The sequence below is a fragment of the Callorhinus ursinus genome, unplaced genomic scaffold, assembly GCF_003265705.2.
Source record: "Callorhinus ursinus isolate GAN/ISIS: 27379988/994484 unplaced genomic scaffold, GSC_fseal_2.0 scaffold26, whole genome shotgun sequence".
NCBI classification, from domain to species: domain Eukaryota; kingdom Metazoa; phylum Chordata; class Mammalia; order Carnivora; family Otariidae; genus Callorhinus; species Callorhinus ursinus.
Window position 1 is genome coordinate 3,879,145 of NW_027397088.1, and position 23,176 is coordinate 3,902,320.

The following is a 23,176-nucleotide window of genomic DNA, read 5'->3' on the forward strand; positions in this document are numbered from 1 at the left end:
GGGAAGGGGGAGGGGGCGGCGCGGCGCGCCGGGAGACGGGAGGGGGGAGGGGGCGGCGCGGCGCGCCGGGAGACGGGAGGGGGAGGGGGGCGGGGCGGCGCGCCGGGAGACGGGAGGGGGAGGGGAGGGGGGCGGGGCGGCGCGCCGGGAGACAGGAGGAGGAGGGAGGCGGGGCGGCGCGCCGGGAGAGGGCCGGGAAGAGAGAACCGCTGGGCTCTGGGGACCAGCGGGGGCCGTGCCGAGGCAGCACCAGTGCACGCGGCCTGGCGGCACAGAGCGCAGTCGCAGCTCTCCGCCCGGCGGACAAGTGAGAGTACGGGGCCCCGGGGGGCCGGAACCTCGCGCAGACGCCTGGAGCTTCGCTTCCGAAGGCGGAGGGCTGAGTCCTTCCGCTGCTTCTCCGGGGCCTGCGCTGCCCGCAGTGTGAGTGCCTTCCCTCGTCGGGGTGCGGGGGCTTGGGGCGGGGGCACTTTCCGGGGCGCTGCTGGCCGCACCGCGGGCCATTTACCGTTTCGACCCTGGGATTGTACTTAACCTCTTACCGCGTGCTAGGTCCGGATTGTACTTACCTCTTACCGCGTGCTAGGTCCGGTTATAAGTGCTTAGCGGAATCGTCTCCTTTAATGGGCCCTCTGTCTTAGGAGGTCCGTGGTGTGATTACCCTCGTGTTAAAAATGAAACAGGGCAGTCCAGGGTCAGTTTGGACAGGGGCTTCCATCATTTAGGCCTGCGGGACACCGGCCAGGGCTATGCTGGTCGCAGGGAGCCGCCTGTTTTGGCTCATGGCAGTCTGTAGCAGATCCTAGAAAAATAATCTTAAGCCTTTTGTCTTAATGAGAATATTAGCTAAAGAAGCACATGAAAAGGAATATGTATTAAACGAGACATCGGCTAGCAGTGCTATTTATAGTTGGGGGGAAACAAATACCTCAGGTGCCCAGGAAGACAAACGGTCACAAATGGGCATGCGTACATAGTGAGATGTTGTTTAGCTGTTGGAATAACTGGCTCCAGGGCCTGTCTACATGGAAAGAGGTATTGGAAATGTTAACCTTAAAAATAAAAGTGACCGTTATTTAACCAGCAAAAAAGGGGGCGGTTTTTTTGGGAATTGCAATCTGGGACAGGCAAGCTTAGGTAAAGCCATAGGTAAGTGCCCAGAAGAAAGGGGAGGAACGCTGGGAGAGGGGTGGTTGGGAAGCCTGTAATAACCAAAAAGTCCATTGGAGTAAAAAAGCCGGAGTTCCAAGTATACTGGCTTCTCATTGGGCTGAGTTTGACTGCCTCCCATTGGCTGGGCTGTTGCTGGGGCAGGAGGAAACCTTTCTACCTCCTGCTGCGACAGGCGGTGCAAAGTGCATTTGTCACTTCCTCTGGGGGCTGCAGTTGACCCCCCCATAAGTGTGCAAGAGCTACTCCTGCTGGCCTCCGACTCCACTCTAAGTGACTTTTCCTTTTATTAATTTTCGCAGAAATCAAATGACAACATTATAAAGTAGTTTCTGCGTGCTGATTAGGTTGAAATAATATGATAAAAATATCAGAGCCCGTTTGGTGTGACATACATTATTTAATAACCTGTTGACCTAAAAAAAAACAAAAAAAGCCAGTTATTTTACCAGCAAAATGAGTGTATTTGGGAATAGCAGAGGAATTGCAATTTGGGACCTGCAGGCTACGGCAAACCATAGACCAGTCTGGAGAACAAAGGAGAGGAAAAGAGGAACATTATTTTAAAAAAAAAAAAAAGAGGAAGTTGGGAAGGGCTGCTTTGAACCAAGGTCTGTTGAGCCTGTTGGAGGAAAGCAAGAGTTCAGGGTGGTGATGGTTTCTGGTGGGCTGAGTTGTGATAGTTTGTCACTCACTTCTACCTGCTGGGGTTGTAAAATGACCTGTTCAGGAATGTGAGGTAAGATGTGAGGGAAAGTGTGTGGGTGAGAGGTCCCCCTACAGGGTGTCCTGACTCCACTTCAAATGAGATTTCCCTTTATCAACTTCCACACACCACGTGGTTCCTTTTTCTTATTGAGCTGGGCAAGTGCCTCCTTCCTAACAAAACTTGGCTGTGCAGCAGGTTGTTAGGGAAGGTGGGGTTGGGGGGGGACAGCTAGTAAAGAGCCTGGCTTGGAGTCTTTCTCTGATTTTGGACAAATCGTTCATGTCTTGGGCCTGTGTCTTACTTTGTACAAATAGAATGGACGAGATGTGGAGTCACAAACTCAAATGCCTCAGGTGGCCGGGTGTGTGATGTAAATCCATAAACTGGGCCAAGCCAAACAGCAGGGAACGGTGAGGCGTGGGGCTGCAAAAGAATGCATTTCTTGTCGTGGGCATTAAAACTAAAGCATTTTATCCGAACCAAAATGGAATCTCAGGATAAGGTGTTCCCGGAGCCCGCAGTGACACTGATAACCTTTTTAAAAGGTAATCAGATCCTATCATTCTCCTGCTTAAGATGCTCCAGTGGCTCTCTGTCAGGCTTAGAATAGGGTCCTTGCATTGTCCTACAGACCCCACCCCACCTCTCTGACCACCATCCCACTCTTTTTTTTTTTTTTTTAAACCACAGGCCAGTCAAACAGGCTTTCTTGAACACTCCAGGCCAGTTCCTTCCTCAGGCCTCCTACTTGCCATTGCCTCTGCCTGAACCTCTGATCTTTGCATGACTGGGTCTATATCATTCACATCCCTGTTCCCGAGATACTTTCCTGGACTATCAGATGTACCCCTGGCCATTTTAGTCACAAAAGTACTTTATTTTCTTATCACTATCACTATTACTTAGCGTTATTATTAGTACTTAGTCACTATCTAGAATGTTATGGTTGCCTTCTTTGCCAGCTGGTTTTGTCTGCCTAGCCCCCGGCCGAGAGTATAAAGTTCCATTCTAGCCTGTCTTGTTCACCACTGTGGCCTCCCCACCTGGCCACAGTACCTGGCCAGAGGGTGAGTCCTCCTGCGCAAGCCGGTGACCCAGCTAAATGAAGGCATAGATTGGAATTGTGTCCCATTCACCGCTGTTCGTGGAGAGTCAACTCCACACGGCTTAACCACAGTTCAGAGGTCGCTCTCCCATATAAAGAAGTCTGAAGGTTGGCAATTCAGAACCATCTCACAGCTCCAGGGAAGCATCAGGAATCCAGGTTCCTTTTGTATTTGTGCTCTACCATCCTTAGTCCAGAGCTTCTACCCCCGTGATAACAAAATGACTGACCGAGCCCTAGCTATCATTCCACAGTGCAGCTCGGAGGAAGGCCAGCGGCAGGGGCTGAAATGGTACCTCCACCCTCCTCACACCCTACCCACCCCCAGGTCAGCCCTTAAGGATATGTCCTAGGAGCCACACGTAATGACTTCTGCTTCACCTCTTTGGTCACCCCTGAGTGGAAGACTGGGAAATGGAGGGATTAGCTGCGCACACTGACACCTGAATAAATTCAGGGACTGTTCATAAAAAACAAGAGGGGATGTTGGGTAGCCAAAGAGGCAGATTCCTAACTGTTCAGTCAGTAGTCAACTTAAGCAAATGGGCAGGATTTAAACTCACATTTGAGGTATGATGGTGTTTGGAGTTCCAACCGTCTGTCTGACGAGAACTGTTTGTGCCCTCTCCAGTTTAAGTGTCCTGCCTGCCCTCAACTCACCTCTAGCCACAATTATGTAAACCTCTTTTTCTTTCTTCCTTGGGACACCCAGCCTGGGCCAGAGCCCATTCCCCTGCAGCCCACCCTCATTTCTTGGCAGTATTCTGCATACCTTAGCCCTGTACCTGGGGCTCCCGGACAGCTGGAGGTATGGAGGGCCCAGGAAGAAGCTAATTCAGGCTCTGCTCCAGATTCCAGTCATGGCCATGGATAAGCCTGATTTCTGTCTCTGTTCTTCTTGTTATCCAATAAAGATGCACTGATAGATGTTAAAGTTGTCATTTGGATACAAAGGGCATCATACAGCATCTCCACACTGACCCTGAGTCACAGGCTCTGGGCTGTTTTTTTTCTGGCAGAGGAAGCAGGTCTGTTAGAGGTACCTTGTCTCTCCCAGAGTGGAGCAAATTTCAGAGTTGGCTAGCCAGCAGTGAGGATTCAGGCTTCTCTTGTGCCTTTGAGGCCTTCTCGGGAAAACGAACATTTTTCCAGAGCCTTATTAATGTGCAGGCCACCATATGTATGTCTTGTCTGTCTTGTTCTTCTCAGCCATGCTGGGATTTGCAGACTGCAGTAGACATGGTAACTGAATTTCTTACCAACACTCCTGACCTTTGTCTCTTCAGCTGTATTGGGGGCAGAGTGAAGCATGGAAACGTGGGAGAGGGAGGAAGGACACAGATGCATGTTTCCTGCTTATCTCATTTTCTAGGACTTCTTCATTTTGGCTGCCTTCGTGGCAGGTTCTGAGTCCTTTCAAAAAAAAAAAAAAAAAGTCTTGGTTTTGGCAACCTGCCTGATTTGTCCTCTGAGGCTTAAATCTCCAAATGGTTCCTTGCCCCTCAAAGCTTTTTTCAGACATGTCTGCATATCCTTCCTGAGGCCTGCAGTTGGTACATTGGCCTCACCACCACATCTCCCCCCTTCCTTCAAGTGTTTGTGTTCTCTTCCAGATTGTTGGCGTTGCTGAGGAGAGTGACCACAGCTGAAAGCCTGCAGCTCGCCACGCTGAATCCTGTGCCCATGATTAACAGCAGACCCTCCCTTTGGTAGTAGTCAGAAGGGAAGAATCCATCTTCTTAGAACATGGCAGGTGACTGTTACCTATGGGGAAGATAAACTTTTCTAAATAAAAATTTTAGTTAGAAATTAAATATGTTATAAAAACCCAAACAACACTGGACTGTATTAAAACTTGTTTTTAACATGAATCACTATTTGGAATTATCTTATTTTGTATTTTCTTACTTGTTTTATTGTCCATTTCAACCTCACCAGGTTATAAGTTCCTCAAAAGTGAGCCATGCGTATCTTTTTTGCTCTGCTTCTAGTTTCTGGTATGATACCCAGGCTATAGTAGTGCTCCATAAATATTTCTTGAGTGAATAAGCCCCAGGAGTAACTGTGGTTTAAAATTCAGCATGACTTGGGGCGCCTGGGTGGCTCAGTCTTTAAGCGTCTGCCTTCGGCTCAAGTCATGGTCCCAGGGTCCTGGGATCAAGCCCCGCGTTGGGCTTCCCTGCTCAGCGGGAAGCCTGCTTCTCCCTCTCCCACTCCCCTTGCTTGTGTTCCCTCTCTTGCTATGTCTCTATCTGTCAAATAAAAAATCTTAAAAAAAGAAAAATTCAGTACGACTCGGGGCACCTGGGTGGCTCAGTCAGTTAAGCGTCTGCCTTCAGCTCAGGTCATGATCTCAGGGTCCTGGGATTGAGCCCCACATCGGGCTCCGTGCTCAGCTGGGAGTCTGCTTCTCCCTCCCCCTCTGCTGCTCCCCCTGATTGTGTGTGCTTCTCTCTCTGTCAAGTAAATAGAATCTTTAAAAAAATAAAATTCAGGGCGCCTGGGTGGCTCAGTCGGTTAAGCATCTGCCTTCGGCTCAGGTCATGATGCTGGAGTCCCAGAATCGAGTCCCATATCGGGCTCCCTGCTCAGCAGTGAGTCTGCTTCTCCCTCTGACCCTCTTCCCTCTCGTGCTCTCTATCTCTCATTCTCTCTCTCTCAAATAAATGAATAAAATCTTTTAAAAAAATAAAAATAAAAAAATAAAATTCAGGGGCGCCTGGGTGGCTCAGTCGTTAAGCGTCTGCCTTCAGCTCGGGTCATGATTCCGGAGTCCTGGGATCGAGCCCCGCATTGGGCTCCATGTTCAGCAGGAAGCCTGCTTCTCCCTCTCCCACTCCCCCTGCTTGTGTTCCCTCTCTCACAAACTGTTTCTCTCTCTGTCAAATAAATAAAATATTTTAAAAAAATAAATAAAATTCAGTATGACTCAATTTTTACTCTTGTCCCTGTTCTACATATACACAAACACACACAAACACACACCCCATGCTGCAACTTTTTTTCCTCTCAAAAATATGGCATAAAAATTGTTTCATTTCAGAATATAAAAGTCCACCTTATTTTACACAGTATGCTGTAGGGCTTCTCTGAACCTCAGCACTAATGATATCCTGGGCCAGTAATCCTTTGGTGTGGTGTGTCCTATTCGGTGCAAGATGTCTAGCAGCACTTCTGGTATCTGTCTACCAGATGCCAGCAACACCCTCTCCCTAGCTGTGACACCCCAGAGTGTCTCCAGACATTTTGAGCTGTCCCCGTGGGAGGCGACACTGCCCCCACCTGAGAACCACCGATGTAGATGTTTCATTTGTGTCCATTGGTAGATTTCCTGTGTCACCAATGAGTCTGAGAAGTTAAAATAAAAATGTTAACCCTTAACCTAAGCCACTGAATCCAACCTTTACATCCAGTTGAGTGCCCAAAACTGTTTGCTTCAAACGAACATTGGTATTTCCTCCTTAGGGGCCTAAAATGAAAAATTAAAATCAAGAGTTCAAACATTTTAGTCTTAGACATTATTACTAAGGGCGAATTTAAGCAGATGACCAAAGCTGCCTCCCAGAAGAAATCAGTACGTGATCTTCCAGAATCTTCTGAACGAGGGAAATGTTACTTCAGAAGCTGTTGGTATTAATGGCACAGCCAGGTCCTGTAAGACCTGACTCTTAGAATTTCTTTGTCATCAGCCTTGCCACGCAAAGCGGGGCTCCATCTAGGCCCTGCCAACCCCCCGGATTAGGGGTCTGATTTTCCCTATCTTGTTTACTTGTCCCATTTCAATGGGCCTGGAGGAGGAGGCAAAGATGTATGTCCCGTACCTGATGCCTGCCAAAGTAGGGTTAGCAGGAGAGATTAGTTACGGTAGCTTTCAATTTCGATGTTCGTCAACAGGGCAGAAACCTCTGATAGAGAATATCCACGATAGCTTGGGCTTTTCAAGAAATTCGTGGTGTTATTTTTGAGGAATCATTTGACCCATTTTACATTTGTGCATTAGTAAACTCAGGCAACAATGAGCTATGTTATAACTGGATTTTTAGGAACATTCATTACGTTAAAACTGTCACCCATGACAAAGGGTGGTATTTCTTAGCTTGAGCCTATGATGCACCTACGCATTTCGTTGTTATCTTAGTCTTCATGGAATTTTGACAAAGAGGAATTGTTCTTCAAGAGACATCATTTATTTTCTGATACAGGCAAGAAAGTGCTCATTGTCTATGCTCACCAAGAACCCAGGTCTATCAACGGCTCCTTGAAGAAAGTGGCAATGGAAGAGCTCAGCAGACAGGGCTGCACCATCACCGTGTCTGACCTGTACGCCATGGACTTCGAGCCGCGGGCCACCAGGAAAGATGTCATCGGTGAGTTGTGGGCTAAACGGTTGCGTTTTTGTTTTTTTTTTTACTTTTTTAAAGATTTTATTTATTTACTTGAGGGAGAGACAGAGCATGAGCGGGGTGAAGGGCAGAGGGTGAAGCAGACTCCCCGCTGAGCAGGGACCCCCCGCCCAACGACAAGGGGCTCTATCCCAGGACCCCGGGATCAGGACCTGAGCTGAAGCCAGACACTTAACCGACTGAGCCACCCAAGTGCTCCTGGTTTTTTAACTTTCTTCTTTCTAGTTTTTTAATGGAAAAAAAGTTATGAAAAAACTCACCATTGCACATGAGACCCAGTTCTCAAGTCGAAGGAGTCCACATGACAAGTCTTTTTCCCATCCCTGTCCCCCAGCCACCCGTGTCCCTGCCTGCAAGGTCACCAGGGTGCTCACTTGTCTCTGTGTCCCTCCAGAGACGTCCGTGCTGTGGAAAGCAATTACGGGCATATTCTCCATTTTCTCTCCTTTGCTTCAAAATGGTAGCCTATTTTACATGTTTTGCACATTGCATTTGTTTTTTACTGCCCAAAGTATTCATTGTGTGGAGGTGTCATAGTTCAAGTAGCCCCTACTGAAGGGCATTTCAGATCATTCCTGATCTTTTCCTATTACAGAGCTGCAAGGAAGAATCATGGCCATGCGTGTTTTCCTACATATGCGGGTGTGTCTAGAGGTGGAATTGCTGGTCAGAGGGAAGGTGCATTTTTGATTTTCATAGATAATATCAAATAGTAAATGGACCAGTTTACACTCGCACCAGCATGTTTGCAAGTGCTCATTTCCTCTGCATGGCCAATTTTTGATAATTGCCAGTCTGTCAGGTGAGAAATGGTCTCCCAGTATAGTTCTGATTTGCCTTTCTCTCACTGTAAGTGAGCTTCACTGTCTTTGTGTTTATGTAAGAAGCATTTTCTTTTTTCCAGCTGCATTAAGACATAATTGACAAAAGTTTATATTTAAGATATATAACATGATGGGGGTTTTTAGTTTTTTCCCCTAGTATTTTTTTTTATTAGTTTCAGAGGTAGAGTTGAGTGATTCATCAGTTGTATATAACACCCAGTGCTCATCACATCCCATGCCCTCCTTAATGCCCATCCCCCAGTTACCCCATCCCCCCCCCCCCATCCCCTCTGGCAACCCTTAGTTTGTTTCCTAAGATTAAGAGTCTCTTATGGTTTGCCTCTCTCTGTTTTTATCTTATTCCATTTTTCCGTGCCTTCCTCTATATTCATCTGTTTTGTTTCTTAAATTCCACATATGAGTGAAATCATATGATAATTGTCTTCTCTGATTGACTTATTTCGCTTAGCATAATCCCCTCCAGTTCCATGCCACCTTCACTGTGATTTAAATTCCCATGTACATTTGATTCTGTTCTATACCTTGTATTCTGTTGGGTTTTTTTTTTTTCTTTTCTATCTGTTACGGATTCAGTACCACATGGCTTTAATTATTTTGGCAAGTGATAGAATATCTCTGTGTTTGCTTTATTTTCTATTTTTTCTAGCTAATTTTACTTTACTTTTCTATAAAATCTTTTGAATTAACTTTCCAGATTCAAAAAGTAACCAGATGATATTTTTATTGAGATTCCATTAAATTTACAGATGAGCTTTTATTATGCTGATGCTACCCAGGAGAATTGGTATGGCTTTTCATTTGCTCACGTCTTCCTTTACAAACCCTGCAACTCTTACAAGTTTTCTTCATACAGATCTTGAATAATTCTTGTGAATTGGTTTTTGTTTCTCTACGTGAAGAGGGTTAATCTCTGTTTGTGTGCCTGTGAGTGTGTGTGTGTACTCAGCCATGCCTGATTTTCTTACTGTTTGTAGTAGATTTCAGCTGATTCTCTGGGGCTTTCCTGACAATCAAATCATCTGCAAATAATGATAATTTCACTTCGGCCTTTCCAGTATTTAATACCTTTAATTTCCTTCTGTTTGTAATTGTGTTTATATATATATATATATATATATGCCAAGGCTTTATTTTGTTAATGATAATCCCAAGGTTTAATATTTAATATTGATGGTAACAGCTGACATCCTGTATCTTCTTGTCTTTCTTCCATTTTAATAAATCAGTCAACAATTTTCACTTAAGAAACAACAGAGCAGGGACTGGGAAAACAGACTCTTATGTTAAGGAGCCACTGGTTTTTAAGTGGATGAGTCTGTTGAAGGACTGTGGATTCAGCTCTCCTTTCGGATCCTCTCCACGTGGCTGGGGGTTTGTCGGCTCCTCTCCAGACCCCGTGTGGTGGGGTGGGGTTCACACCTGCTCCCACCTCTGCTGCTACCAAGACCTCTGTGGTGTTGGCACTTGTCACTCAGCCTCTCTAAAGTCTCGGTTTCCTCTTCGGTAGACTTGGACTTAAACTTACCAGTTGCTATAAAGATAGAAGAGGTGATGTGTGATGGAACACAGCACCTGATAGGTAGGAGGTCCTCAATAAATGGTAAGCTATTATTAATACTGATTAATGCCTTTGATGAATCCTTTTGGTTGATAAGATCCCAATGGACGGTATAGATCAAAATAACTTCTCTTTCGTTTTAGTTGCCGTGGGCAGTGCTGTAAGTTCTAGCCCAATCCCCCGCCTCCCACCACCCACTGCTGCTGCCTGACTGAGCCCGTCCCCCCACACGCTTGCTCTCGAATCCCTGCTGCTACAGTGAGCTCGTCCACACCCACTTCAGAGCATTTATGTACTTCCCTGCATATGCCACATGGCTCACTACACGCAGGAAAAATTCAAGCTCCTTAAGAAGGCTTACAAGACCTGGCCCATCTCTCTACTCACATCACCTGCAGCCCTCCTGGCCTTTCACCCATTGCCCTGGAGGCGCTCCTAGTAGCCCTTTCCTGGGTGGCCTGTTGTCGGACACCCAGCCTTCTCTGTGTCTTACGCCCAGAATATCCTGTCTCTTCTCTCCAAGGCTCCAGGTGGCCTGGTGAACTCCCGATCCATCTTCAAAGCCTGGTTTACAAAGCTCATTACTAACCCAAACAAGCAGAGCCAGGCACTGCTGTACTGAGTTAGACCACAAGCATCTTGATTGTAAGACAGGAGGCTTATCTGGCCGTAACATCAGACTGAGCTACCTACCTATTGTTTTGTATGTTAATCATTTGATTATTTATCTACTCTTACTGGACTTTGAGTCCCTCCGAAGGTGAGAACAGTAGCTTCCTCTCTTTTTATTACCATGGCCTGACCCCAGGGCCCAACACCTGGTGGGGTCTCAGTGAATGGGGACTTTAGGGAGTCCAGGTAACGGGGATGCTAGTGAGATTGGCCAGGATGGGCTGTGGGTGCACATGTGAGAGTGTGAACATTTGGCCTGTTCTTCTCCAGGTGCTCTCTCTAATCCCGAGTTCTTCAACTATGGGGTGGAAGTATATGAAGCCTTTAAGAAGAGGTCTCTGGCCAGTGACATAACTGACGAACAGAAAAAGGTTCAGGAAGCTGATCTAGTGATATTTCAGGTTTGTTTTGCCTCTAATTATTATAACAAATTAGATTTATTCCATGTACAAGCTCCTTCCAAATACTGAGTCGCACACTTCTAGAAATGGTGTTAATGTTAGCACATTTGCACGCTTATTTGTGTCTAGTTGGGTAAGGAGATCTGTGTAGCCAATATTCATTCAAAATTCTGACTCCCAAGCAAATAATAAGGAATTCTCCATTAGCCCAGCAGTCCAAGAAACATCTGCATCATGCCCAGGGGATTGCCTTCATTTCTTTCTGATCCACACCCCACATAGGCAGAGGCTGCGTGAAAACCAGATTTGTCCACATGAGTGTTTATCAGGGGTACTTGGGCTAAATGTAACTCCTGCCCTAAATATCCTAATCAGAGAGGAAAGTCTTCTTTTGATTCCTTCCTGTCACTGGTTGAGTCCCCAGCCCACCTTCTGTGCACTCATTCACAAGTTGCCCCAGGCCAGGACTCCCTGTGGAGAGAACTGGTCCAGGACCCTGCTTCTGTGGGCTCTAGCCCTAGCTAGACAGGCATGTGTACCCACAGAGGAAATCGTGAGCCTGGCAGCAAAATAAACATGTGCTTTTGGGGAGCTGTTGGGTTGACAGAAATCCAAGTCAACTAGAAAAAAGGGATTTATTCTCAGGGCCCTGGTCCCTTGGGTCTCCTGAAGCCAAGGACAGGCTGGTTGGGCTTCAGGGACCGTGGAACCAGAGGCTTGGACCCCTCGGCCCTCTCCCTCTGATTCTCCTCTGCTGCTCCCTGCATGCCGGCTCTGTCCTATTGCTGCGCACCAGGGCCTGGGGGCTCTAGATCTGGAACCTCCAAGATGGATCCGATTGGTCCCGATTGTCTCTGTTTCCAACAGGGCGTGAAGACAGGGAGAAGGTGAGAGAACAAGACCCCCACGTGTGGGAGAGGGGTGAGGATGCCACCAGTCTCCCAGTGAAACAACGTGTCCAGAAGGGAAAGTTCACGAACCCTTCATAAAATAACCCTACCCCTTTGGGCGGAGGGAATGCTTCAGTCCTCCTCTTCTGCCCCACCCAGGCTACCTCTAGACACCCCTTCCCGTTCCTTTCTTTCCCAGGCGACCTGGAGCTGCTATCTGATCAGAGTACGAGATGTTCTTCCATCCTAATTCCACGTGGCTGGATCACGGTGCCACAGAGCTCACTCGCCACGTGCTTTGTCATCCACAGAATAATAGCCACACCAGGACAGTGGGGCTGTATCAAAACTGGCCAGCAGTCTGGGTCCGTGGTCCAAGCAGAGCCATACTTGGCTCTCTCGATCTTCTCTTCCTGCCCCTTGGGGCAGGTGACCACAGGGAGCCCGGCTGTCCATTCTCCTTGCTCCTGCACTCTTGCAGCTGGAGAGCTAAAGCAAGCCAAGGCGTGTTCCTTCTGTAATGGTCTTTCTTTTTCCCTACTCCATCTCACATCTCTTTTCCCACCGCCTTCCCTCTTTTCCTGGTACTTTGCTCAGAGGGTCTGCATTATAAGTTTATTGTTTTTCATTCAACACTAAAAAGAACTTCATTCCTCACTACTACTTAGTCGTGATCACTGCTCCCCATCACTCACTGAGCATTTACTCTGTTCTAAGCACTGTATTGTCATGGAATCCTCCCCACGATACTGTGACCTAGTAACTTGTACTAGCCCTAATGGCAGATCAGGAAGAGGGGACACAGAGAGGTTAAGTAACTTGCCAGCATCACACAGCAGTGGGTTGTGGAGCTTAAATTTCAATGCCAAGTCCTGTGTTAGATTTATAGCAAAAGCACATGAAACATGGGCTTCCTTCTGCCTTTGGTAACAGTATTATCGGTGTTCATCTCCTATCATTGATGATGGTTCTGGATATAGTGTTAGGGCTTCTGTGGAGACCAGAGTAGACTTTAGGTAGATCTTATTGCTGATGTGTGCAATCTGAGGATAAGGCTTTAGTTTGTGTCAGAATCTGGAGCTTCTCAGAACTTAACTCAGTCTGACGTCCAGAAGGCAGCAATTCACGCCCGAGAAAGGGGCAAAATCTTTTCCACACCCTTCCTCTTGTGCCCCTTGATTGGATCAGTCACAGGGACTGCTGCCGCTGAGCCAATGTCCAGCAGAACTTCCTAGCACCCGCCCCCCACACCTGCTCAAGGACCAGCCTAAGGGGGCCGTCCCTGGGGGACACAGAGCCACCTGTAATGGCAACCAGGACCATGGTCAGCTCTGCCCCCTCACCCCACCATCACCCTGTCCACACTGCATGTCCCTGCTCGTGCCACTCCCCGGCTATACTCGCCTGCCCAGCACCTGGGAAGAGGAAGACAGTGGGATTCCTTCTGGATCAGCAGATCTGCAACCTGAGGCAGCCCGCAGCATCTGTCTCTCCCTGGTCTTATGTCCCCAGTTCCCGCTGTACTGGTTCGGCATGCCGGCTATCCTGAAGGGTTGGATGGACAGGGTACTGTGTCAGGGCTTTGCCTTTGACATCCCAGGATTCTACGATTCCGGTTTTCTCAAGGTACGTACCCTGGGATAAGGATCCCTGTGTACTGGCGGGGGGCAGCTCCTCGAGTCCTATTTGTAGTTTGCTTTTTTATCAGCAAATAATGATTGAGCCACCAACTGTGTGCAAAGCCCCGTGTGCTGTACTTGGTTAAGAAAAGCATTGTTTCTGAGGTCACGGGGCTTTTGTCTGGTGAGGGAGATAGATGCATCCACCACAAACTACACGAGTGGCCAAGAAGGGCATGGAGTTGGTGTTGCGGGAGGGCTGCACTGGGCCCCCACAGTGTCCGCTCCGGCTCGGGAGAGGGCGTCTGCACTGTGACGCAGAATTGAGCCATGGTCTCACACCACTTCACCTCGCAGCTTCATGTTCCTCCTTGAAAAACAGGATGACTTGCGTGTTGCAGGGTGAGTGTTGCACGGAACCCGGTGGGTGCGCTGTGCACAGTAGCTCTGAGTTGCTTACTAAGTTCATTCCTTACTGAAATAAATAATGTCTTAATTCTGAAAGCCTCAGAAAATAAGTACACGTAAGGAAACCGTAGAGTCACACAGTCCGTCGTGGATGGTGAAGTAAGGCCACCATTCCGTGAGAATGGTCCTGGACCAGGGGCCGTGCACTGCCTCGGTCGCCCTCACAGCAGCCCCGGCCGTCGGCACCCGGCACCACACCCTGCTCTCTACCAGAAGTTGGGGCGCCCCGGAGCCCCGTGTTCACTCAGGCCAGTCCCTTCCCTGTCCCCGCCAGCTGTGGCTGCCCCCTGGGGCCGGGCGTGCCGAAGGAGAGTGTTCTCACGTGTCCATCTCTGGAGGGACTGATCTCAGACTCTCCCCCCTGGTTGGTCTAAAGCTTCGGGCCGGAGTCACATGGATTTGTTTGCTCCTCCGCAGAATAAATTCGCCCTCCTCTCGTTAACCACGGGGAGCACAGCCGAGATGTACACGAGAACCGGAATCAGCGGAGATTTCCGGTACTTCCTGTGGCCCCTCCAGGTACCCCCGGCACCCCCCACCCCCTCCGCTACCCCTGCAGCTCCCCCGGGTGTCAAATAAGATGTGATGTAAGCCTGAAACCCAGACTATTTTGACTCCACCTGAATACAAGAAGTTAGAACGTTTTGCCCTTTCAGATGCCTTACTTAGCACTGAAAAAGTGGGCCAATAGGGAAAACACATATTTATTATAATGATAGCCTTTGAATTTGTTGCGTGGAAGCTAAGCCGAACCTGGTTAGCGGACATCTGCTCCGTGGTGGCCGTGCGTGTGTGCCGAGCACCAGGGACCCCGTCCACACTGACTGGCAGCGCTTGGTGAAGGCGGCATCCCGAACCCTGGCAAGAGGTGCCCCAGAACCAGGAGTCCAGATAGTCTCACACCTCCCACAGGTGATGGGTTCTGGGAGCCAGGGGCTGTGCCCGGTCCCCAGAGCCCACACCCCTCCCCGGGTTCCCAGGACTCTGGGTCTGCTCTCTCAGGTAGACACCGTACTGCCTCTGCGCACCCCTGGGCCATCTGTGAAGGGGACAGCAGGGGGGCAAAGCATATGCAAGCAGGCTGGGGTGCCCCCGTGTGAGGCACCCCTTGCTGAGGGACCGAGCTGGGGGTCGGGGCAAAGGGAGCAGGCTCTGGGTCAGGCGGCCACATACTGGCTCCGAGCTTCCAGGAGACTCAGAAACCTAGATGCAAACCATTCTTCCAGGCTGTTATGAAGGGACATTTGTCCAGGGAGGAGATCACATATTCAGCAGTTTGTGAGCTTGCTTTAAAGATACAGACAGTGACCCCTCGTAGGGCAAGCCTGGACAGAGGTATGGGTTTTAAGGGAAGGAGTGCAGAGAGGGGAGGGTGATACTTGTAGTAAGGTTGTCTTTGAAAGGATAGTGATTCAATTTAGTGATGTTCTGCGGGAGAAAGAGTGATAACTTACAGGCCTGAACTTCCCTTGCCCCAGGTCAACTAGTCTCTTAGGGGTCATGAGCCAAGCTTAAGTTCTTCTGGTTTTTTAAAAATCTTTATATATTCTTTTCAGTTTTCAGAAGTATATATTATGAAAAAAGAATATATAAAATATAAAAATAGAAAGTCTTCTTAGTCCCCCCTTAAAAATAATTGCTTTTAATAATTTGATGTATTTCCTTATGGCCCAGACGTATTTTTATATGTATATTTTTTATTATTAGGGTTATTATGTTTGTTTTTACATAAATGGTGTACCACGAATACTGCTTCATATTTCTTGTTATTTTTACTTGACACATCTTGAACAACCATACGTGGATATACATATACTATAGCTGGAATAATGTCACATTGTTCTAGAATAATCCATTGTATGAATCTACCATAATTTGCCTAATCAATCAAAACTGTAAGGTTTACTGTCTGAATCAGAAGTGAAGATTACAGATGAATTTCAGTTAAGATCTGAAGTTTCCAGTTACCTGAAGTTCTTCATCTCACTTGTCAAGGCCCGCATCTTAAGGTTATAGGGCAGTTCAGTTGTCTTCGGTGACCTAGTAGCAGTGAAGTTGTTCTTTTATTTTTTGAAGGCTTATTTCAGGCCATTTCCCCCCTTTAGTTGTTTACCTGAATGACAGAAAGGATGTGGCTTCTAATCAGCTCTCTGCTTTTTCTGTGGCTGCAGCATGGGGCACTGCACTTTTGTGGATTTAAAATCCTCGCCCCTCAGATGAGTTTTGCTCCTGAGATTGCCTCAGAAGAAGAGAGGAAGGCTATGGTGGCGTCCTGGGCCCAGCGGCTGAAAACCATCTGGGAGGAAGAGCCCATCGACTGCACGCCTCCTTGGTACTTCGGGCAATAACACTTCGCGCATTATCCACGGCACAGGCACTGCCTGCACATGCAAAGAGATGATCCCGTAATAAAAGGAAATTACAACAGAGTGAGCTGGAGGTAGTTAATGTCGGGTAGGACCGGGTGTCCTACAGCCGATCCAGCATTTCAGCTGTCCGCTGGTTACCCGGAATTCTGTTCCAACGAGGCCATTATTCACCCGGGCTTGCTTTTCTCTTCTGATGTCTTTCCATCTCCCTGTGTTCAACCTTTGTGGGTATCTTGTTCTCAAACAGTTCTCCTGGTGTGGCATAGTTTTTTCCTTTTGTTTTATTTCATAACTCAACTTGGGAATTTCTGTTTTTTCATAGGAAGTTTGAATATTTGATAGCCAGTGTTGTAGTGCTGTGTTTGGACTTCTTTCTTCCATCTCTCTCTCTTTTTTTTTTTTGTACGTGCATGCATGATGGCTTTGAAGTTAATCTATTTGTAAAGTCGCTGCATGGAGGTTACCGTGAAAGTCTCCCAGCGTCACTCTGATGCGTTCACATGACACTACCAGTAATTACCCTGAGTGGAGGCACCTGTAGCAGGAGGGGTCTCCCTGAAATCAGGTTTAAGAGATTAAATCTCCTCCTCCTCCTCAATCATCACTTCCGAGGATGGAGCCACTGCCTGCGCACAGGGACCATCCTTCCTTAACGTCCCCAGTGCCACCCACAGTCCCCTTGTCGGACTGGCCACACAGCTTGTACCTGGACTCTGCTCATCACACTCCTTCGAGCTGGCACCCTCATCCTTGAGCAGCCTGTCCCCTGCTCCGCCACCGCCTCCCTCTTCCTCAGCATCTCCAAACCCTTTTCCATCTGCCTTTTCTTCCTCCTGTTTTCCACCTGGTGCGTAATCACACACTTTCCTGTGTGCATCTCCTTCCTCCTCATCTGAATCCCCACGGCCTTCCCCACCAGACACTCCCTCAGAGCCACCATCCGCAGATGCTCAGCTTTCAGGACTGTTCCTTCCTCTTTTTTTTCAACACCATTTTCCTCCAGTTATTTTGTTGGAGCCCTCTTCAAAATCCTTTTCAGAGCAATCTTCCGATTCTCTTTCCAAGATGTCTTCCTTTTCAGGTTTTCAGGGTCACCTTCAGACTTTTTTCAAATTCTTCAGTCTTTTTTGAGGTATTCTTTCGAGACCGTGATTGGAACTGCCTTCTTCAGATTCTTTTGGGACCGCGTTCTTTAGCATTTTTTTCAGAAGCATCTTCAAAATCTCCCCATCTTCTCATTTTTCAAATATCTTTCCATGTCTGGATTCTTTACATGCCATGTTAGTTGTGGCTTCTTGAGCATTCATCCTAGATGTGCTCGGGTGCTCTGGAAATGCCTTACTTTAGAAAGCCTTGCCTTTTGGAGCAAAGATGGAAGTTGAACACAGAATGCCTCCTTGGCCTCAGGACACTGAAGAAAGACTTCCCTTCTCTCAGCCGTTCCTCCCTCCCTCTTGGGGTCTTCTCAGCCTGGCCATCTGTAGTCCCACCCCATGTTTCGACAGGGATTCAGTGGCCACCAACACACCTTCCATCGAAGGTTTGAGTGCACAGATAGTTTCCTCAAGACATCTGGGTGTCTCTCTAAGAGAAGGAGCTTCCTGACTGGCCCAAGCTTTGAACAGTCTCCAAAGTCTTCTCCTACCTTGATCAGCACCAGCTCAAAATCCATGGGATGAAACATTTTGGTAATGAGCACTCCCCCTTGGGGCATTCCACAAGCATTCCAACAGTCCAACTGCTTTTATTACAGAGCCAGCCCCTACCTGTAGTGCCCCCTCTTCGAAGACCCTTCCGTTGAAACTGAGCTACCTCACTATGCGATTTCTAGCTTCTAATTTCATCTTCATCCAAAAGCATTATTGCACAATCCAGAGTCCCTCTTCAAATAACTGCAAAGCCCATCTGCTTTAAGATTCCCTTGGTTTATCTTTGTAAAACTTGACCATAAATTCTGTCTGGGGATCTCATAATCATGCAAAATTAGAAGCTGTATAAAGGCCTCCGCTATGATGTCAGTAGGCAAACCAGTTGCATTTACATTTGTAGTTCTGTCTTCAACGTGAAGCCTTCCTTTTATCTCCTCTTTTCAAGATCAGTGGGTTTGAGGCTCTTTTCTGCAGAGTTTCTTAGCATTGCCGGCACCTCTCGTATGTTGGCCACGGACCAGATGTGCCAGTGCTGAGAAGCTGTACGTGGCCCGATGCGTGGTGATCTCACACCTGCCACCTTGCCCAGGTGCCAGCCGGCCGCTGCCCGGAAGATTGGCTTTCTCCACTGGGATTCTTGCTGTCTCTGTACAGTTCATTCACAGTTGCTCATTTGCAGATTCCTCAGCCAAGTACACTTGACCTGTGAACGACATGGGCTTGAACTGCAGTCCATTTACACGTAGATTTTTTTTTCCATAAGTACATTGGAAAAATTTGGGGGGAGTTCCAACAATTTGCAAAAACTCCCAGGTGAACCCTGTAGCCTAGAAATGCTGAAAATTTTAAGAAAAATATATTATTGTAAGAATACAGTAAATGCATATAGAAAATATGTGTTAATGGACTTTATATGTTATCAGTAAGGCTTCCGGTCAACAGTAGGCCATTAGTAGTTAAACTTTGTGGGGTCAGGAGTTACACACAGATTTTCTGGGGGTGTGGCTGGTACCCCCAGCCTTGCATTATTCAGCTATCCTTGCTGCCTGAGTTTCCCCGCCTAGCCCAGAGCAGGCTCCAGGCGAGCAAGAAGGGGCTGGCTCGCTCTGCCCCGCCTCAACGCTGCCTGTCAAGGTTCAAGGTCTGGTATGTTTTTTGTTATTTTAGCTGTGCCCGGCTTTCTTTTTTGGCACTATTTCCCCCATCAGACTCTGCCTCTGGAATCTCTCAAAGTTGCTGATCCTTGGATAATTCTACTTGACTGTCTTCTGGCACTTCTCATTCAATATGTCGTCACTGAGTTTGTCCGCCTACCCACACCCCCCTTACCATCCCTTATCTCAATAAGTGGCAGGAACATTCCTCTGATGTCGGGCCCCAAACCTGGGCCTCACCTGGACTACCCACAATCAAGCTTCGTGTCTTGCTGACTCCACCTTCTACCTACGATTCATTTGCCCATTATTTCCATCCACAGTTCTAACATGCTCATCCAGGATACCACCTTTTCTGGCCTGGATTATTGCAAAAACCACCTGGATAATTTTCCCTTATGCATATCTGTCCCTTCCAACCCATTTTCTACAGAATGCTCAGAGCACTCTTTTGAGTGTGCACACACACGCACACACACACAGAGCTTATGCCATTCTTGAGGCCTATTCATCCTTCAGGGGCTTCTCATGGCTCTTAGGAAATGTCCAGAGTCCTTGAGCTGGTCTGTAAGGTACAGCATGTGATTCTGTCTCCTAATTACAGGCTTTCTGGCTACTCTGTCTACATCCCAGCCATACTGGACTTCTCACTCCTCGTCTTGTTGCAGGGGCTGCTCCCTGTGGCGGCAGTGCTCTCCCCATCTCATTGCCCAAGCCACCTCCCATGTCACTTAAGGAAGCCCTCCACAACCCCTCGGATGGAGTTGGATGTCCTGTCCTGTGCCCTGTACTTCTGCCTTAAAAAAAAATTCTCAGTGTGTGGCACCTAGATGGTTCAGTCGGTGAAACGTCCAACTCTTGATTTCGGCTCCGGTCATGATCTCAGGGTGGTGGGATCGTGCCCCACGTTGGGCTCCATGCTGAGCGTGGAGCCTGCTTAAGATTCTCTCCCTCTCCCTTTCCCTCTGCCCGCCCCCCTCATGTGCATGCACGTGCTTGCTCGCTCTCTCAAAAAAATCTCTGTGGTATTGTGTTTACTTGAGAAACACAGGAGGACATTTTCATACACATTTCAAACACTGGAGCCATCTGATTAATGTTTGTCTCCATCACTAGACTGTTGGCTCCATGAAAGCAGTCTTAGACAAGGCTGTGTCAGTGTGGGGAGCCCCTACCCCAGGAGAAATGAGGTCTGCACCCTGCCCAGGGCCCCAGGTTGGATTGCAGGCTGCAGTCTGGCTCTCAGCAAGACCAGCTTCCCCGTGGTGAGTGTGCATCCCTGTGCACACCAGGTAGAAAGAATGCATGGATACCTGACTGGACCACATCGCTCACTCCCCGGTTTCTCTTCTCCTGTGCTTGCTGAAACTGGCCCCTGGCTCTTGATGGGGGTTGTAGTCTGGGGACGACTGGCAGCCCCAGGAGAAATGCCCCAGAGAGCTGTCGTCTTTGTTTTCACTGATGCCTCTGGGATGCATTCAGGCATCATGAACTTGGCTCCTGCTCCCTCATGCCCAGTGGGCTGCTGCTGCCACAAGCGTGCCGGGTGGACAGGGAGCAGTGCCAGCCTTTAGAACCTCATCCTGCAGTCTGCGTGGGGTTGCTGGACTTCAGGATCCCTCAAGGCAGGAAGCAGATGCCACACTGCAGGGTCTCTGAAGTCACCAACTCTAAACGTCAGAGGGTGGATTCTCCAGCCAGGGGATGCTGCCTCTTCCCACAAGGGGGTTAGAGGACCAGAAGTTCAAGGGGAAGACTCCTCGCTGTCTTTCCAGGTTCTCAAAGCCCAACTTCCCTGGGAAAACTTGGCCTCCATATGCCAAGAATGTTAATTCTGCCTTCCAACCAAAATTGTTAGCACTTCGAGGGCCAGGACCTTATTATATAGCTCATTAGCTCCCATAACACTGGGTTCCCTTGGACATTGCTGAGTTTTAAAACCTCATTGCTGAAAGACTTAAAATAAAAACACACTCAGCATCAGCAGGGCAGCGGGAATTGCTAATGAAAGAAAAAACAGGAAATGACCGCAGTCACATCTAAGGTAAGACAACATTTTTCTTAGGAGCGTGGGGCCTGATTTGGATTCGGGAAGGTAGTTCTCTTTGGTCATGCAGAGGTAGGTCCCACACCCAGTTTGGGTGGAGGAAAGAAACTTAACGTTGCTCCATGTAAGAAAAGTGTCAGGGTATTCGGAGTAGTTCTGGCAGCTGGAGAGCATGGGAGAGGGCACTAGGCACAGGTCTCAAGAGGGGAACCTGAAGCCCCAGAAAAGGCAGCAAGATGGGGATGGAGGGGAGAAACAGCGCATGCGCGAGCAGCTGGCCGGTGGGAAGACGGAGGAGCCTACGTGGGGCAGCGTGGCCAGTCCCAGGCTGCTCTGTGGTCATCCCCAACCCGTTTGTCTGTTTGCCCTGAAAGGAAAGTGCTTCTCCAGACAGGACTAGAGGGCTTGAGATCGCTAGGATCGCAGCACCACAAGGGCACGCTGTTGGCTCTACGCTGCTGAGAGCGCCCTGGCAGCAAATAACAGGAGCTAGAAGCACAGCGGAGCTTTGACCAGAAAATTCCACCTACAGGACTGTAGTCTAAGGAAATACACTGAGAGTGAATTTAATTATCTAAATTAAAAGTTTGCTTTTTTAGCAATGCTCTTTATAGTAATGAGTAATAGTTGCTAACATTTATGGATACTTAATATTTGCCAGGGGCTGATATAAATGCTTTACATGTATTATTAGCACCTCTAATCCTCATAACATGCCTATGAGCAAGTACTGTTGCTGTCTCCACCTCACATCTGAGGAAACGAAGGCAAAGTTAGATGAAGACACTTGCCCGAGTGTCACAGCTATAGAGAAGCAGATGTGGGATTTGAACCCAGAGCATCTGGTTCCTCTTTGGAAGCAGCCTAAGTGCCAGGGTAATGATGAAGAACGCCAGGGTCATCCACAGAGCTACTAGGATGGCAGGGGTCACAAACGGTCACCTTTGCCTGTCCCATATCTGTTTCTGTTTTTTCTGTTGGCAACACCCTGATTTTCCTTTGGGAATCATGCCCTTTCACCAAGCCATGTGGTCTCGATAGGGGTGACATCTCAGTACCCAGGAACGTGGTACCTGACTGACCTGATCGATCAGTGTTCCGTGCCCAAGACAAGCCAAGCCAGGCAATGAGATTACACTCAGGAATTCACTGATCTCCTGGGAAACAGGACACTTGTTTTGCTTCTGGACTCAGAACTGTGACCATGTAAATCAGCCAAAGGCCATGACATAGAGAGCATTGGCCTGCAGGTGAAGCCAACACTGAGGGAAGCTCATCTCCGCTGTATACAGAGACAGCTTCCTAATTATATCTTTTGAACACCTGGAACCATCTTTGCCTGAAGCTGAAGTTTCTTCAGTTCTTCAGTCATGCAAAATACATCGCCCCTTTTGCTTACATGGTTTTATAATAATTGCAATTAGTACAATCCTAAAGAATCCAACAAGCATGGTTAGTATCTCCATGAAAATATGAAATACTCCAGGGGAAAGAAAACACAAATTCGTTTTGGAACCTGATTACAATGACATAAGAACATACCTAGAGTCATATAAGATTAGAATAAAATTTATACTAATATATCACATTCTTTTCCTCACCAAATGGGTTAAGTATATATAGTTCCTGATGAACAAAGAAGATGTAGAATCTGCCCTTGTGGAGACCTGAGTGAGGCAGCAGAGGGCAGGACCAAGTCCTGATTCCAGGCCCAGTTCTGCCAGTAACTGACAGAGTAGCCTTGAACAAGCTGATCAAACTATTTGGGCCTTAGTTTCCCCATCTATGAAAAAAGGGGAGTCTGGCTTCCAAAGTTACTCCACCTGCTGTACAAGATTCCAGTAGACCCTCAGTCCTGTCAAATTGTAATCTCTTTTCCCAAGGTTCCAGAAACAGTCTGAAATACTGTCTGGGATCCCCAGTGGTCCTGGGGCTGATCCAGACTCAGACTGGTATGTCTGATTTCTATTTGTCTCTCACTGTTTCTTTCCATAAAGTGGGATGGGTGCTTTGAAATGTAAATCCACTCAGTCATTTGTTTCATTAAAATGTATTAAGGACAAAGCTTATCAGGAATCTGATCCTGTCTCACTTGAATTCCTGAAGCACTGATGGAA

The 23,176-nt window shown here is 47.9% G+C and overlaps 1 protein-coding gene, 1 long non-coding RNA gene and 1 pseudogene across 3 annotated transcripts in view; 1 reads left to right on the plus strand and 2 right to left on the minus strand.

The window, feature by feature from the left end:
* The window catches only part of LOC112838127 (EKC/KEOPS complex subunit LAGE3 pseudogene), a 19,285-nt pseudogene extending 17,898 nt beyond the window's left edge, over positions 1–1,387 (minus strand).
* Positions 174–16,267, plus strand: NQO2 (N-ribosyldihydronicotinamide:quinone dehydrogenase 2). Of its 2 annotated transcripts, none has more exons than XM_025891252.2 (7): positions 174–423; positions 4,598–4,737; positions 7,187–7,351; positions 10,733–10,863; positions 12,942–13,379; positions 14,258–14,359; positions 16,012–16,267. In XM_025891252.2, exons 2-7 carry the CDS (start codon positions 4,731–4,733, stop codon positions 16,186–16,188), a joined length of 1,020 nt encoding a protein of 339 aa, XP_025747037.1. In that variant the 5' UTR covers positions 174–423; positions 4,598–4,730; the 3' UTR covers positions 16,189–16,267. The 2 variants fall into 2 exon arrangements, with proteins under 2 accessions (XP_025747037.1, XP_025747039.1); XM_025891254.2 differs by having other exon boundaries at positions 13,266–13,379.
* LOC112838393 (uncharacterized) overlaps positions 15,518–23,176 on the minus strand; it is a 49,502-nt gene continuing 41,843 nt past the window's right edge. Inside the window, exon 5 of the long non-coding RNA XR_003211972.2 lies at positions 15,518–18,694. This is a non-coding gene — a long non-coding RNA (uncharacterized lncRNA). The remainder of the gene's footprint in view (positions 18,695–23,176) is intronic.

What these genes read in the sequence shown, in the direction of transcription:
- NQO2 (XM_025891252.2), top strand. An exon ending in CACCAGGAAAGATGTCATCG is followed by an intron (nt 7,352 to 10,732) that starts GTGAGTTGTGGG and finishes GTTCTTCTCCAG; the next exon opens with GTGCTCTCTCTAATCCCGAG. An exon ending in ACGATTCCGGTTTTCTCAAG is followed by an intron (nt 13,380 to 14,257) that starts GTACGTACCCTG and finishes GCTCCTCCGCAG; the next exon opens with AATAAATTCGCCCTCCTCTC.